General features: G+C 36.1%; 2 protein-coding genes across 2 annotated transcripts; one reads left to right on the forward strand and one right to left on the reverse strand.

The window, feature by feature from the left end:
• Nucleotides 1-870: 870 nt before the first annotated feature.
• On the reverse strand, nt 871-7972 carry LOC142552218 (beta-adaptin-like protein C). Its single transcript, XM_075661915.1, has 15 exons — nt 7718-7972; nt 7177-7374; nt 6372-6485; nt 5998-6248; nt 5346-5481; nt 4991-5170; nt 4801-4893; nt 4496-4707; nt 4332-4395; nt 4063-4242; nt 3324-3416; nt 2421-2818; nt 2130-2319; nt 1852-2055; nt 871-1403 (listed from the first exon to the last, which is right to left on the reverse strand). The coding sequence occupies exons 1-15, from the start codon at nt 7802-7804 to the stop codon at nt 1104-1106; spliced, it is 2700 nt and encodes an 899-aa protein (XP_075518030.1). The 5' UTR covers nt 7805-7972; the 3' UTR covers nt 871-1103.
• Nucleotides 7973-8566: 594 nt separating this feature from the next.
• LOC142552219 (general transcription and DNA repair factor IIH helicase/translocase subunit XPB1) lies at nt 8567-15887 on the forward strand. The gene is made up of 20 exons (XM_075661916.1): nt 8567-8672; nt 8825-8865; nt 8975-9050; nt 9158-9320; nt 9827-10049; nt 10141-10197; nt 10313-10456; nt 11035-11115; nt 11240-11327; nt 11648-11985; nt 12053-12128; nt 12227-12420; nt 12842-13005; nt 13077-13149; nt 13826-13939; nt 14664-14744; nt 14841-14900; nt 15107-15190; nt 15288-15430; nt 15556-15887. Exons 1-20 carry the CDS (start codon nt 8663-8665, stop codon nt 15650-15652), a joined length of 2307 nt encoding a protein of 768 aa, XP_075518031.1. The 5' UTR covers nt 8567-8662; the 3' UTR covers nt 15653-15887.
• The last annotated feature ends 1194 nt before the right edge of the window (nt 15888-17081 follow it).

Genomic DNA, 17081 nt, shown 5'->3' on the forward strand with positions numbered 1-17081 from the left:
GACAAATTTCCGTTTGAAGTTTTTCATTGTCATGCTAATTTCTTTATACAAATGGTAGGCCAAATCAAGGTGACTACGCTACACCCCCAGAGATTGTTTTTTCTGTATCACAGACAAACCATTAATATATCGAGTTTTAGTAATTTGATATAAACAATTCAATGTATTCTAAAACGATATATATTATATCTGTAATAAAAATGTTTATTTTTAGAATATAATCGAGCATTAATCATATTCTCCAATTCAATTTTCAATGAATATTTCAAAAAAATAATTATTATTTAAGAATGCCAAAAAAACATATAATATATTACTTCGTTTTGGATTCTACTTAGGAAGCCAATTTCATGCAATGGAGGTCGCATGGAAAATTTCAAAGTGCACAGGCTTTCTTTCGACACCATTACTAAAGTTGTCCCATTTTCCTAGAAAATATCCCTACTTTTTCACATTTTTATTATTTTTCAAAATGTTTTAAGAATTTAAACTCAGATTGTGATTTTATTTTTATCTGCTGAGTTTGGCAAAAATCGAGCTCGAATTTTTTTTACGGGTCGAGCTGAAATATTGATCCATTTTGATATTCAAGATTTTATGACATAACAGGATGAAGGCATTTGTAAAATGTGATAAATGTGCTATTAATATTTTTTAGAAGAGTTTATAATTATAACTTTTAGACTTTTCATAAAAAACATTTGAGAAATTGTTTCATTTCTTTAAATTTTAAGATATATGACTTTCCACGAGCGCACAAAATATATATACTGAAAATAAGATAATTTTTCAAATTTCTAGTAAAGTTTGTTTCAGGAAGCATTGATTTCCAAAATGAATATCCCAAACTTATTAAAACAAACAAAATGATATCTACAAGAAATTTACGATCTTACCCCTTTCAAATCATCAACATATTCAAACATCAGATACAAAACATAGCTAACTAAAAAGGTCGTCGATAGATATGAAATTATGCCAAGCGAAGCAAGTACTCCAACTTTGGTGTTCAAAAAATGTGAAGCCGTAACACAACCCACATGAAAAACCAGAACACGGTGGATAGCGGAGGAACTCGGATCAAGATAAAGGATACAATCATATTAATGCTGGAGGAGAGCTTCTATGGATTCGAAGAAAAGCGGGGCCATTTCAGGGCTTGGTGTTTTTACCGCACATTTAAGGCCAGGGATAAGGATGGCTGCCGTAAGTTCGATCAAGAAAGGGATCCCTCGAGGAATCTTGGCAGATAGATACAAAACTTCTTGATTTGTGTGCTTGCGCTTTGCAATAAAAAACATGTTGGATGCAGCCAACCGGTCTATGATTGCTTCAAAACTATTCACCACAATTGCTGGGAAGTCCTTGGAGATTTCATTAGAATCAGGTAAAGATTTCCATGTCTGCAATGCATAGAGGTGCAAAATCAATTTCCAGAAACATATCGCTAAATAGTTCATGTCGTGTATATGTATTTATGAATCCATGCATCGGTTGGTTTTCTAGTTGCTTGCAAATCAACATATATTCAACCACAATCCATTCCGAACATGCATCTATCTATCAATTATATTTGACAGCTAACTTTCTTCAAAAGCTACCACAGTAGCAGGGTGGCTCCTTCTGCGCAACTTCAGGAGCAGTGAGCCAAATAATGGTTTTGTATGTTCGCCCGTGAGGTTATCAACATACAGATGATCTCTAATGGTAGTATCGTGGTGAATGATGCTAAATGTTTGGCAGCATATATACTATGTTCAGGTGTCTCAAAAGCAGAATAAAGCACATAAGGATTCAATAAATGAATTACCTCATCACCCTAACAAATTAGCTATGGGAAAAGTTTTGTACCTCGAGAAATGCTGATCGCTCCATTTTCCCATCTTCAGCAAAAAATACAGGCATAGGAATGCTGTCATTAAAATACCATACAGGTTGCTGATTATTTTTCAAAGCAACCTGCAGAAGTGTACTCGGTGGACCAGGAGAAACGTTCTGGAACAAAACCATAGGTAGAAGAGTGCTTGCTGATGTCCCAGGTAGCAATTGAGGAAGCTGATTGAAAAAGGATATTAGCCAGAAACAAAGGGTAAAAGCCAACATCCTAGCAAATTGTTAATGATACATACCTGAAGCGGTCCAGCTGCAGCCAGACCGAAAGTGTTCTTGTTGAACTGAATCATGAACCCATCAAGTGGAATCTGTGAATTGTTCTCAAATAACATGCTGTAAAATATTTGGCCATCTTTCCGGATCAGCTGGGCACGGATTTGTAGACCTTGACCAGTAGGTGCAGGTAATAGAACTGGTAAAGGAGGTCTGCAACTCAAAAAGTTCCAGTTGATGAATGTTCTGGTTAAACATGTTTAAATAAGAAAATAAAACGCATTGTAACCACAACTGAATTACAACAAACATACCCAGAAATGGTTGTAGGCTGATCCTCTGATGCACTGTTGTTATTATCTAAGCCAATCAGATCAAGTAAATCGGGTATGGCCACAGGAGCGGCTTGTGCAGCAGCTGGTTGCCGTCCAGCTGCATTCTGAGCATTACCTGTGGCAGCTGGCGATGAAGCACCTGCATCAGCAGCTTGAGCAGATGATTCAGAATACCCTCCTTCGCTTCCATCGGGATAATCCTCTTCCTCAGTTTTCTGGATGGTTTTCACACGTGTTACAAATGCATCAGGCGGCTTATGGTAGACAGAGGACAATGTAGCAATGTTAGCAAGAAGCTCATCCAGGAGAGAAGGGTCGAGTTGATTTGAATCATCACTTATCACAGGCTTTTCAGCTAAGACGACATCCTTTGCTGCCTGAAATTTTCAAAAGTCGTTATTAATAAACTATAGAGAGAGAGATGCAAACAAAAAAGGTTCCCTTGCCTAAATGGGGTGAGAAGCTAAGACAAATACTGGAAAGACTTGGGATCTATTAACTATAAAAGCTGAAAAACCACGCACTACCAAGACAGCAAGTACAACCTGAGTTGTAAGCTTGAAAACCAACCAAATGGCCAATTTGTCCACATTCCCATCACGGTAAACTCAAGGCCCACACAACCAAAAACACCTAGACCCAAGCTGGCACCAGCAATGCTCAATTAAACAAATGCACCACATCAACCCCAGTACATCCGAACACCAGAAAAGAATTTCTTTTTCTTTTATTTCTTCAAATTTTCCAGGTGTAACACGCGGTGAAAATCAGATACAAATTCTTAACAAAAAGTAAGTACATAAACACCCAAATGAGTGAGAAAACGGAACATCATTAAGCAATAAAGCAGCATCTTACAATTTTTATAAAAAGCATGGTTACCTCAGGATCGGTTGAGAGGAGTCGCCAATATATGTAAGCACGATCTCTAAGATCTGGGTTGTCGGTTTCGACTGTGGCATTATTCAAAACAACCTGTTCACAAGATTATTATGAAAGCCACATTCTAAACATGCATTTAAAAATAATGACGAAAAATCTTGATTCAAAACTAAGTTTGAATATTGGAAATTTTGAATAACCTCCAATCATTACATGGAAAACTAAATTAAGAAAATACTTTTAACTCGTCACAAACACATATTTTTTAATAAGAGGTAATAAAAACTGCGCAAACATGCATGTTAAAGGCACACGAGGAGTACACCCAGGTGCAAGATGCAGCAGCAGCAGCAGCATCAAGCCTGGACCTACATGCAGAGAGGTGGCACAGAACTCCAACCTTGCACCTTCAGGTGTTGTTTCTAAGGCTTATACTGAGGATGATAAAACAAAATATATGGGCCTCTTTCTCCCATTAAAGAAAGCAACCGCTTCCAAGACAAAACATGCTGAAAACAAGAGTTTGGCCAGATCTATTTATATCTTCATTAAGGGGCTAAAATCTTTACTTGCAATATCGAAATTCTAAAAGTTTTTATAAAACATGAAACCTTGCGAACAACTGTTGCATGCAGCCATGGAAACGATGTTCAAATGAATGACAGATGATTGGGTCAATCAAGAACGACATATACAAGTTAAATATGATGAATGAGATAAGAATATCTAAAACGGAAACCTGGATCATCTGTTGTGGGCCTTCAGTTGGCTTCTTGAGGAAAAGTTTGACAGTCGCTGTCAACAGCTGTAACTGAACTTGAGGAGGTTCCTCAGGAAATGTTTCCAAAAAGCTCTCCAAGAGCTCATCAGCGTTATCAATTCTCTCAGCATATTCACCAATGATCCAAATCATTGATGCCTGTAAAGAAATATGGAGGAAAATAAGCTCAAAATGGCCAGAAAGAAACATTTTGAATAGAGGCCACACGATCTCATCCCTCAAAGTACCTTTGCTTCTGGCTCGTCCAAGGTGTCCAAGTTCTCACAAAGTGTAGCAATGATGGACTCATAACTGAGACAGAGAACAAGTTTATTTAAGTTCAGAAAGACAAAACATATTAGAACAAGTCAGACACTAATTACCACACTCAAAGATAGCAACATTGACATACGTGTTAGGGTATCTCCTAAAGATATCCTTAATCACTATGATAGCTTCTTGAACAACATAGTTTACTTTGATCTTGATCAACTCAAGCAACACGCTGATACACCGTTCAGCTGCTCTCTCTAACTTGATTGCACATCGTCCAATGGCACGAACAGCTTTTCTGACAAAATCTACATCTACTTCTGTAGCATACTCTTTGAACTCCAATAAAACCTGCAAGCACAAGTGTAGAAAGAATCATAACGGAACAAAATCAATTCAAACACAAGGTAAGATATGCAATCTACTGCACCAAAGTCAACTTACTTGGTCTATATTTCTATCTGATGCAAGCTTTATCATGATTTCCAACTTTTCCATCTTCACATAAATTGGATCGTTGTACTTGCAAAAGAACACCTAAATGGCAAAGGCAGCGCAAGCATTTGTAGATTCAACTACATGTTTGAGTCTTTAATCCTAATTCAACTGTGCATAAGACATCATGTAGAACTACCTTGATTTCATGGGCAAGAATTGTGGGTCTCTTTTGCACAATAAGGTTTATGTTTCGCAAAGCAACATATTGAATCTCGGGCTCTGCAGACAGCAATGTCACAAGAGGAGGGGCCATCTTCTTGCAAAGATTCCGGACTACATCAGTGCTGGTAATTAGTTCCATCTGTAAAAGGATCATCTGCAATATTGTTCCACAATGTTACATCATAGGTAATGAGCTTTGATAGTCACGACAGTGACGAATGGAAAAGGTAAACAAGTAAAGGAAAAAAAGACGCTGATAAACAACTAAACAAAGTTAAACTCGTTCCAAGAATTCTACATAGTAGAGGCAAATCACAAATGACCATAACCTTGACAGCTGAAAGAACAACTGCACAATTAGCATGTTGTAATCGCGGCGTAACTCGCTCCACTATATTTTCGGCTTCACGAGCATCAGCTGCCTTATACTTGGAAAGAGCGTCCAAAATAAAAACTTGACCCCACCTGAAGGTGGAATTTTATTATCACAACATTATAGAGCATGAAAAAATAGGCTGCATCTTTTGACAAATCAAACAGAGCAGGCTATAAATGTTCCAAAAAATATCAGTCCTATGCTAAGCAATAAGTTCAACTTTTTATAATGATGAATAGTCCAAACACCTTACACTTCTCTCGTCTCAGTACTACTAAATATTACCAGTTGCTACCACACATCAGGAAAAAGAAATGAAAAGAAAACCTTGACTTGGAAAATTCACCAACATTCTTCTATTTTTTGACAAATCTGGTCAACTGATGGTAACGAAGAAGAGAAAGCCATAACTTCATAACTCCCATTGACAAAGGGAAGCGTAGAAATTAGCAAATCTACACCAGATGTGATTCAATGCCAACTTAGAACAAGTGTATAAAACTAAACATATGGATTACTTATGTGCATAACAGGTGGACAATGTGAAACACGAATTTGAGTTTTCCTCCGAATAACTGTGAACCAGTCATGCGGTTTTTACTCACTCGGTGCATTCATTCAGAGCAGTAAGAAGCTTTGAGAGCGTGTTACTAGTGATTTCAAAGATGGGTCTGCTACTGTTCTCTTGAATTTCAGCAAGTGCAGCAACAGCATTTGCGACAACCATGGGATTGTTGTCCGAAATTAAATCCTTCAGAGCATCTAGGAAACCTCTATCCTCCACCAACTCTGCATTTATGTCATAAAGTTTAGCAACACATATAGCTGCCGTCTTGCGAACATATGGGTCATCATCCTGATATGAAGAGAGAAGAAAAAACGGCACAGCTTAGTTCATTCATCACTCACCACATTTCACTCATGTCATAGTAAAATGAAATAATATGAAGCGTATATTGCATAAGAAAAATTGGTAAACCTTGAGGCATCGCTGCAAGGGATCACATAAATACTCTGTAATTTTATCAACACGAATGCATCCCATTGTCCTCACAGCCAAAGCACGGATCAAGGGATTTGGGTCTTGGGAATCCTGAAAAACATGATAACAGGAAACTTTCCCGTAACTACAGCCATTTACAAATTGTTTTAGAAGCCTTAGTCATTCATCAGAACAACACTTGTACAACATTTTACAAATATGCCTGTTCCTAGGAAAGGATAGTTAAGATATTATTTACCCCATACATGACTTAACAGCCACCAGCTTGTCATTATTTCTTCAATACAACATATGCAAATATTTTAAGGTGCCTACCAAAGTTCTATTTCATACACAACCTTAACTAGCACAACAACTCCCATTTATTCACTACAGTCCCACCCTCTTCAATCATGCAAACGAAAACTAACTATTATTGTCGGGTGGAGTGCGGAAATCAGATGATCAAAGATTGTTAGCATAAGAAAACAGAGGGGCGAAAGCACTTTCATTGTCAGCGAATACGAGTGTACGACTTAGTTTCCACATGAAAGATAAGGACTCTCCCTCGTCCTTTTCATATTTATCTGAGGACCTCCAACGGATAAATTTCTTTCCAGTGAATAAAAGGCACAAAATGCATTTATTACAATAAAACGGCAACAATTAATTGAATTTGTACATCGCAGATTTCCAAATACATATCTCGACCAGTAAAGTAACAATTGGGACTCATATGTTGACCCTATGCATTCAAACTATGAATATCCCAGAGCTCATGCAAATAAACACAACTGTTTACCTTAACAAACGTATTCACTGCTAATATAGCAAGATCAGGCTGGCTCTTTGCATAATTGATGAGATACAAATATACAAGCTTTTTAAGCTCCAAATTTTCAGTTTGCATACAATTCACAACATCCGTAAAGAGGGATGATACGTCCTTCCCCACTGTCATTGCAGCAATAACCTTCTTAACTGCATCTTTCCTCTTGTCCTGAATTCACAAAGTGCACGTGTAAAAAATGGCACACCTCACACGATCAAATCAATTATTCAATGAATATCCACCCAGTCAAATAGATTCCCATGTCAACAAATAAAAGTCCACGATTTTACCCACAAGATTACGCAATGGCATGAAAAGAAGATAAGACCCCATAAATCAGACATAATAACGATAACTCTAAACAGCATTTCTCGTCAATTAGACAAAAAAAAAAAAGAAGTTGGATCCGACTCTAATTCACACTACATCCACGAAGATACCCGCAGATTCATCAACGCGCAAATTGAAAACACCCTTCAAAACATAAAGAGTGAACGGGAGAAACAGGTACCTTGTACTGAGAATTGAGTTCTTCTTTGAGCTCGGGGATTTCACCCTTTTTGGTGGTGGAGAAGTACTTCGAATTGTGCCCGCTCATCGCTCCTCAATTTGCAGAACTCCGCTCCGCCGTGTGCAGACCAGTAGAAGGAGAAAGAGGGGATCCGGCCGCCAATAATTAAAATCAAATCAAGAAAAGGAAAACGTAAAAATCAAGACAATGGAGGTGAAGCCGCGGGTAGAATAGAATTAGGGACGTAGTAGAGTCTACTCGAGCTTCCTTGTAATCGAGTCGAGGTGGAGCTTTGTTTAACGAATATATACATGGCTCACGAATTTATTCAAACCTTTATCAAGTCTAAACAAGCTTAATAAATATGAATTATACATTTGAATTTTCATTAAATTAATTAAAAAATAAATTATATATTTAAAAATTATATTATTTTTATTAAAATTTGTAAATTTATTATAATAAATAAATTTAATAGATTTTTTTATATATTTAATAAATAATATACAAAATGAATAAATTAAATATCAAAACTATTATTTTTTCATCTAAAAAATTACTCGTGAATTTAACGAGCCGAATACTGTAAAGCTTGAGTTTGGTTTGTTTATCTTAACGAGCCTCATTAAACGAGCTCAAACGAGCTTTATCGAATCGAGCTTCGAATAGCTCACAAACGGTTTGGTTCGTTTACATCTCTAAATAGAATTGTCAATTTTGATGGAATTTTTTTAATATGATAAAATAAAATAATTCTTTTTTTTCCTTTTTCTATTAAATAAATTATTATTATTTTCTTATAATTTTAAATTTTTTCCAGCATTACTCGTAAATAATGTACCATTAAGGGGTCTTTTTTTAAATATCTCTCAGGCGGTTCGTTTCTCCTATTGATATATTCGGTCATCCGCCAAGAAGAACACAGTGAATCTCAAATTGTGCGAAATGGGAAATGGTACTTCTATTGCAAGAACTGATTGTCCGAATTAGATTTGAATTAATTCATATTTTCACGAGCACACAGGCAGTAATTGTAGACTGATACTGAATGGAAATGTTTTAAAAGTCTCGATACTCAATTTGACTTGAATACCGTTTGAATTCCAGGCGATAAAGGTCGACCCATCAAAAAAATCAAGTACTCCAAGGTTCATAGAATTTTTCCTTTCCAATTCTTTTTGTATGTTATTTCCCTGACCTTTTTAAACTGAAATGTTGTGGAATTTATGCGTTTTATGTTGTTTATTTATATTGAAGGAGGACCATAGGAATATAGGCGTTGATGAAGATAATTCTCATTTCCATGAAGATATTGACGAGGATCTTCGAGATGGTATTGGCGCTAATTTACAGATTGTGACATAAATTTTCCCCAACTTATATGGTGGTGATGCGTTTGTCAGGGGCTCAGTTGATCAATTTGTTTAATTTGTCTTTCAGGTGAAGGGAAAAAGAGAGATTTTTCAAAATTGGAACTTAAACCTGATCATGAAAATCGGCCATTGTGGGCTTGTGCCGATGGTCGCATTTTCTTGGAGACTTTCTCTCCACTGTATAAACAGGCCTATGATTTTCTTATTGCCATTGCTGAACCAGTTTGCAGGTAAATTGGCACACTTTAGTTCTAAGGGTGCACCAAGGAAGTTTTGATTGTTGATTGATTGCTACTATACTTTTTTGTGTTCTAATATATGCTTCCAGTTTCTTTTTGCCCTTAACTAATCATTTAACATCCTACCACTATCATCCATTTGTTAACTTGCATTGTGTTTATTAGCCTGAAATGCAATATGGCTCAAGTACATTGCAAAATTGTATGCCTAACTTTTTTATCCTATATGACTCTGTTTGATCTGCAGGACTTAACAAAATATGTTATTCATAGTAGTAGTAGTAGTATGGTTTGAGAAAATTTGTAATTGGGGCAATGAACTCAAACCTATTCTGTTATTGGAATTTGGACCTATACACAATCTCCATAGTGTGAGCTAACATCTTTTCATAGGTACTTATTTTTTAGTTATTACACTTGTGTGCATGTGCCTGGGATTTCCTTTCGGTGGTTTAAAATTTTATTGCAGTTGTTTTGATGCTTGTTTTACTCAACAGGCCAGAATCAATGCATGAGTACAACTTGACTCCACATTCCCTGTATGCCGCGGTGTCAGTTGGACTTGAAACAGAGACTGTTATTTCTGTTCTAAATAAATTATCAAAGACCAAGCTTCCAAAAGACATGATTGATTTTATTCACAGTTCCACTGCTAATTATGGAAAAGTGAAGCTTGTGCTCAAGAAGAATAAATATTTTGTTGAGTCACCATTTCCAGAGGTAAGATGTTCTACTCTACCCATTCTTCTGTTAAAATGAAGCTTATGATTTTGATATTATATATTTTTTTATTGCTATCAATAATTTTCAGGTATTGAAAAAATTGTTGATGGATGAGGTTATAGGACGAGCAAGGATTTCTGTTGAGGTGTGTGCTTAGGTACTTGCCTCTGGAAGGTTAATGCCTGTTACTGCTTGGCCAATTTTGTATGTAAGCTCATATAGCTTTTCTATTTTTGGTGCATAATTTGCTGTTACGTTAGGGAGTTCAAGGAAGTGATGGGTTTACAATAGGAAAATCTACTGGTGAAATAGAAGGTGGGCACAATGAGTTGCTAAATGAAGTGGAGTTGGCAGCTGCAGCTGAAGAAAAAGAAACTCATTCATTTGAAATTGATCCTGCTCAGGTTGGTCTTTGCATCTCTTTAAGATGAACTGTAATAGGGAAGTCAAACTGCAGACCTTAAGTGTCTTGTTTTTAATATTTATTAATGTTCTTTTAGCTGGGATGCTTCAACATTGAACCAGATATGACAATTCAATTTGCTTTTATCCATCATTAAATATTCAAAGCAAAATGCCATTTGGAGTTTCTCCATGCTAAATATATTGATTTTTAACTACTTACTTAGATAAACATCTGTATGATCTACAATTTTACACAGTCTAATCAAGTTATTAACATTGTTTTCATGGACATACAGTACATATGCCTATGCATGTTTTGAACCAACTACTTTGCAGGAAATTGTTTCAATGAGCTGGCTACAGCTTAGATCTCTTACAAATTTGAGACGATAACACAATCTGATTTCGTTTATGTTTTTCTAGGTATATTTACCTAGCCTGGTGGGAATTCGAATGTTTTAAAATTATATTATTTTGATGCCATTTCAGCTAGGTTACAATGTATTCTATTCAGCATAAAAAGTATTCAATCATTTTGCAATGGATTGCATGGAATTAACTAGTTTTCCGTTGACAGGTTGAAAATGTAAAGCAACGGTGTTTGCCGAATGCTCTAAATTATCCCATGTTGGAAGAGTATGACTTTAGAAATGACACTGTGAGTGGCCCTTATTTCCTTCCCAGAATTGGAAAGTTGTGTATCGGAGATCATGATATGAGTAGTTTTACTTATCAACATTAGGTGTGCTTGGTGATTCCACTGATCGTCGTGGATATTGCAGGTCAATCCTGATCTGGAGGTTGAATTGAAGCCCCATGCGCAACCACGACCTTATCAAGAAAAAAGTCTTAGTAAAATGTTTGGAAATGGTAAAGCATCCTACTTTCATATTCATGTGGTTATTTTACATATATACATACACACACACACACACACACACACATTTGTGTTGAGATGCAAAGGCTGGATTTGCCGAGCCTTGAGCTTAGGCACAAGTCTGGCAATATCTTCTATGAACATTTTGAACATGCAAATTTACATGCATATGAAAATAATCATATAAAGTAATTAGATGTCTTGGAAGTGTGAACTCTCATTTTTATTCTGTCACTCTGTTATACTGGCTAATAGAATCAACATTTCAGAGAAAAATTTATGAATCAGTACTTCATTATTTTTCTTATTTCAGGCAGGGCCCGCTCTGCTATCATTGTGCTACCGTGTGGTGCAGGAAAGTCTTTGGTTGGTGTTTCTGCTGCCAGCAGGATAAGAAAGAGTTGTCTTTGTTTGGCTACAAATGCGGTGTCTGTTGATCAGTGGGCTGTCCAGTTTAAATTATGGTCGACTATTTCAGAGGAACAAATATGTCGTTTCACATCTGACAGCAAAGAGAGATTTCGTGGCAATGCTGGGGTGGTGGTGACAACATATAATATGATTGCATTTAATGGCAAACGATCTGAAGAAGCTGAGAAGATCCTCGAAGAAATAAGAAACCGGGAATGGGGATTGCTTCTCATGGATGAGGTTTGTTAATGGATTAGTTTGTTTACATTCTTTGATGATGCACACATTTATTTTCTTTAAATTCCAGGTGCACGTAGTCCCCGCTCACATGTTCCGGAAGGTTATCAGTATCACAAAATCTCACTGCAAATTGGGTCTTACTGGTATGTTCGCGCCACATTTATATAAATGAATCTGTAGTCATCCATGTATACTTGTTACCAGTGAATGATGAGTCAAATTGTTGTCATTATATATGCAGCCACACTTGTGAGAGAAGATGAGAGGATTACTGATTTGAACTTCCTTATTGGTCCAAAATTATATGAGGCTAATTGGTTGGATTTAGTGAAAGGAGGGTTCATTGCAAATGTTCAGTGCGCAGAAGTCTGGTGTCCAATGACAAAGGAGTTTTTTGCTGAGTATCTAAAGAAAGAGAATTCGAAGAAGAAACAGGCATGTTGGAATCAGAATGATGTTTTTTTTAATGTCTTGGATTGGATTTACTCAAGGAGTATTCAACTATGATTTTTCTAGAATCCAGTACTGTTGAATTAATGTTAAGTGGTATTCTGCGTGTCAAAGACAAGCTAGGTTACCGTAACTAAATGTTTTCAGAGCAAAAACACCGATCATTGATCAAAATACTTTCAGTGCCCCTTTTAATGAGACATTGGTCTTCAGTGCCCCTGCTATGAAATAGTTCCATGTTTCTTTAATTAATGGAATATTTTTCCAACCACTTATGATTGAGAATGATCGTTTTCTTTTTTGCTTGAGTTTCGTAAAGGTTATTTTAACGAATATCTGTTTACAGAAAAATTGAAATTCCACATGTGCTGTGTTTTTCCAACACGTTTTTCATTGCATCTTTCAGGCTCTATATGTGATGAATCCTAATAAATTCAGAGCTTGTGAGTTCCTTATCCGTTTCCACGAGCAGCAGCGGGGTGATAAGATAATAGTTTTTGCAGATAATCTTTTTGCTCTGCAAGAATATGCAATAAAGCTTCAAAAACCAATGATTTTTGGTGCAACAAGGTGTGCCTTTATTTGACATGCTTATGCTGTCACAATATTGTGCCATAATAATTGGGTGGTGTGATTCGCAGCCACGCTGAAAGAACTAAAATTCTTGAAGCGTTTAAAACCAGTCGGGACGTGAACACCATTTTCCTCTCGAAGGTATGTATGCACATTACCGCCCAAGTGTTGACACCCTCTTGGTAGAGCAATATGAAGAGACTATCGTTTTCCTAATGTTCTCGAATTCGTCTATGGCAACTATGTAGCATGTGGTGATGCATCACTATGTGCTTTCCTGGACTCATACAAGATGTTTTTAGAAGTGAGTTTTGTTTAGAAGCAAGTCAATTAGGACGTGTGATTAGTCTTTTATTCGTTATGCATTTGAAATATCTATTGTCGCTAATGAGGAATGTGCCTTATATACAAATCTTCACCTGAACTTTCTTGCCCGCTCATATGATGCATAAGTTTCACAAAGCCATTTTTATTGTCAAACGCTATTACTATGTGAATAAATGTTGTGATATCAAAATATGTGGACTATGTTCACAGGCAAGCAGCTTTACTTCAGGCATGACTGATGATGTCTGTTTATCATTTTGTTTCATAAAATTGCTAATTTGATTACCGATGTGATGTCAAAATGCGTGCATTATGTTCACAAGCAAACATCTTTACTTCAGGCATGACTCATGATGTCTATTCGTCATTTGTTTTATAAAATTGTTTATATTCATTTCAATGCCCTTGTTTTTGTATCTGGATTTTCTGTTCCTTTGTCCTGTGAATTTTGGATGATGGAATAATTTAACTGATGTCTCTTTGCTACTAGGTGGGTGATAATTCCATAGATATTCCTGAGGCAAACGTGATCATTCAGATTTCATCACATGCTGGTTCGAGGCGTCAAGAGGCTCAACGACTTGGGCGTATTCTCAGGGCGAAGGTAAGCTTTTCCTGGTATGCATGCTCACTATGAAGAACTGATGTAGGTTTAAAACTTATAGACCATTCAAATCTATACCATTTTTACAGTTATTTGCATTCGAAAAATGGTTTCTCGTTTTTCATATACCAAGTATAGCCTGGTCCCTGTATTCGCATTGTTTTTACATTTTAGACTGACATTAACTGATTAGTTATGGCAGCATATTACTTTCTGGTTGTTTAAGTGGTTATTAGCACCTCTGCTTCTACGAGGCTGTCAGTGTCACCTTTCAAAGAAATTTTTGGATAGGGATTAAATATGTTATCTCGTTATTCAGAAAGAATATTGCCTTTGCTTGCATGTCATGCATAACTAAATCAATACTTTAAAGAAGTTATGGATTTTATTCTCTTAAAAAATTTGTCGTATAAGAAGTTGCAGCTTTTAGATTTTGGAGGTCAGATTAATATTTGACACAAGATCCTCAAGAATCCTTTCCTTTCTTTACTGCATAGAGAACCATAAGATGTACGCTATTTAAAGTAATTTGACCACTCTTTAAGTCAGTGTATCTGCGATCTTCCAATATTTGATTCATTGTTGTTTTTGCTGGTCGCCTTTATTCCATGGATATGAGAAATTTGTTATTCAGTGTGAGTTTGTTCTTATTCACATTTACCTCTGTTTGCGTATTTCCCTTGGCCTGAGTTTCTCTTCTTGTCTTAATTTATCGATTTAATAGGGTAAGCCTCAAGATAGGGTGGTGGGAGGCAAGGAAGAGTACAATGCATTTTTCTATTCACTTGTATCTACAGACACTCAGGTATGATAGTCTTTTCCTTCCCATTTACAAGATTTGCTTGCTCTTTTTCCCCCTGCAGTTGACCAGAAATAGCATTATTGATTTATTTTAATGCAGGAGATGTATTACTCAACCAAAAGACAGCAGTTTTTGGTTGATCAAGGTTATAGTTTTAAGGTACATAGCAGTTTCAAAAGTTTATGCACTTTCACTTTCTGACATTATAACGAGTTTATGCACTTGCTTTCTTACATTATAATGAGCCGACTATATTATCCCTTCAAGTCCATATACTCGAATCTTGAAAATGTTACATTTATTTACAAATAAATGTTTGAATTGCATTCTAGTCATGTTTTTGAATGTTCAACTGTCTTTTCCAGGTTATCACGAGCTTACCACCCTCAGACTCAGGACCCGAGTTGAATTACCATTATCTTGATGATCAGCTAGCACTTCTTGGCAAGGTCTTCTTTATTTGTGTCCTTGTTTTGTGGCTTGAAATATTATCCCATTTCTAGTTTTACTCAAAGAGTACTAATGACTTTATTTTTCACAAAATAGGTGCTAAGTGCTGGGGATGATCTAGTCGGTTTAGAGCAACTAGAAGAAGATGCAGATGGCATTGCTCTTGAAAAAGCTCGTCGCTCAGTCGGGTCCATGAGTGCCATGTCTGGAGCTAGTGGAATGGTTTACATGGAATATGAGTAAGGATTCATCACCTGCTATGGATACTTCTAATAAAATTTTGAGAAATGATACTTCTTTTGTGGCTTTCCCTGCCCACTGTAATGTAATCAATGTCCACGTTTGTTTGTTGATTGTCTTGCAGTACCGGGCAGAAAAAGCTACATGGGCAATCAAAGAGCAAGCCTAAGGATCCGGCAAAGAGGCACCACTTATTCAAGAAACGTTTTATTGGTACTTAGCTTCTGCGTGAACTACTATTTCAGTGGGAAAGCTAGGCATGATAAATTTTTGGGACCATCTGGGAAAACAGTTATCATCCCATTTACCATGTTGGATGTGAATGGACTTAGTCTGGGATGATGAACTCATGCATTCAATTTGAGACTAAGAGGATGTATATTAATATCGGTGTGTTTGAAGTAACTTTTTTAAGTGCAGTGGACTTAATTGGGATTTGGTAGAATTTGATCATTTCAGTGATGAATTCATTGTTCCAAGGCTTTGCTTCATTTTGGTTCCAGTCACCAAATTTTGAAACTCTTGAATCATTCTTTAGGAAGGTATTATATCACTCGAGAAGTATACTCTCTAGAAATATCATGTAATGATAACACTTTACAGGGAAACACATAATCAAGAAATCTCGACATCCTTGGGCAACGATATGTGCCTTCGCCTTTGGGTTACCGATTGTCCATTGAATGGTGGTACTTTGGGGTTTGGGCTACCGATCGCCAGCGGAGTTGGACAAGAGTAGACAATTTTTTAATTTTTTTTTTGGTTTTTCGTATCTATGGATTTTCACGAAACAAGCTTTTCAGTTAAAAAGGAAAAAGTTTTATTTGTGATCCTTCAAAGTTTTATGGCAAAAATTTGTGCGAGATTCATAGGGATATTCATAGTGTCCCTATGATTATCTATAGAGATACTATTTTTTATGCTAAGATTATTACTTTTTATTGTGAATATCGGTAAGGTTGATTCGTCTCACAGATAAAGATTTGTGTCTCACAAGAGATATACACTACACAAGTTTTATTTCTGTCGGGAAAAAATTTCATAACACGATTAATCAAATAAAATAGGAATGTGAAATTATACTGTCCTCTGTGATCAAGTGTAACACTACATTATAATAATGCGAATTTATATGGTGGAGAAATATTTGACTAGTGAGATTGAAACCCGATTAATAATATCAAATCTCTTTGTCCCACATGCTAAGGGACTTTTAACCGCCGTCTCCAAATTGATAATTATTGAGTTAAGTGTGTCGCGTCACTTTCTGTGAAGTTGGTAAAAGTCCCCAAAAAACGAAACACAGCCCATACACACTCTCCACGGAATTCACTTTTTTTCCTCACGAAAATGAAAGGGAATTTTCATCTTCACCTTCTGCTATGGATTATATCCTTCACATTTTGAGTAAAACTTTTTCAATTTATTATAACACAATTTGATTCATTTTCATGTCTACTTTATATGTACAGACTGCATAATTAAAATTACACGAACTTTCACACGATCGAGCTAGTATTTATTCCGTGGAAAAAGTCTTCATTAATTAGCTCTTAAACATGTAAAAAATAATAATTTTAATGGGAAATAAACGAGGGTAATAATAAAAAATAATCAATTAATGGAACCTTTATTTTAATTTTTTTTAAA

The sequence above is a fragment of the Primulina tabacum genome, chromosome 7, assembly GCF_025594145.1.
Source record: "Primulina tabacum isolate GXHZ01 chromosome 7, ASM2559414v2, whole genome shotgun sequence".
In the NCBI taxonomy this organism is placed as follows: domain Eukaryota; kingdom Viridiplantae; phylum Streptophyta; class Magnoliopsida; order Lamiales; family Gesneriaceae; genus Primulina; species Primulina tabacum.

Coding starts and splice junctions, on each gene's coding strand:
- LOC142552218 (XM_075661915.1), bottom strand. CDS start 7,804: ATGAGCGGGCACAATTCGAAGTACTTCTCCACCACCAAAAAGGGTGAA. Junction 4,708..4,800: donor CAGATAGAAATATAGACCAA/GTAAGTTGACTT, acceptor TTGTGCTTGCAG/GTTTTATTGGAGTTCAAAGA. Junction 4,396..4,495: donor TTTAGGAGATACCCTAACAC/GTATGTCAATGT, acceptor TCTCTGTCTCAG/TTATGAGTCCATCATTGCTA.
- LOC142552219 (XM_075661916.1), top strand. Junction 10,198..10,312: donor GAGCAAGGATTTCTGTTGAG/GTGTGTGCTTAG, acceptor CTGTTACGTTAG/GGAGTTCAAGGAAGTGATGG. Junction 13,940..14,663: donor GGCGTATTCTCAGGGCGAAG/GTAAGCTTTTCC, acceptor TCGATTTAATAG/GGTAAGCCTCAAGATAGGGT.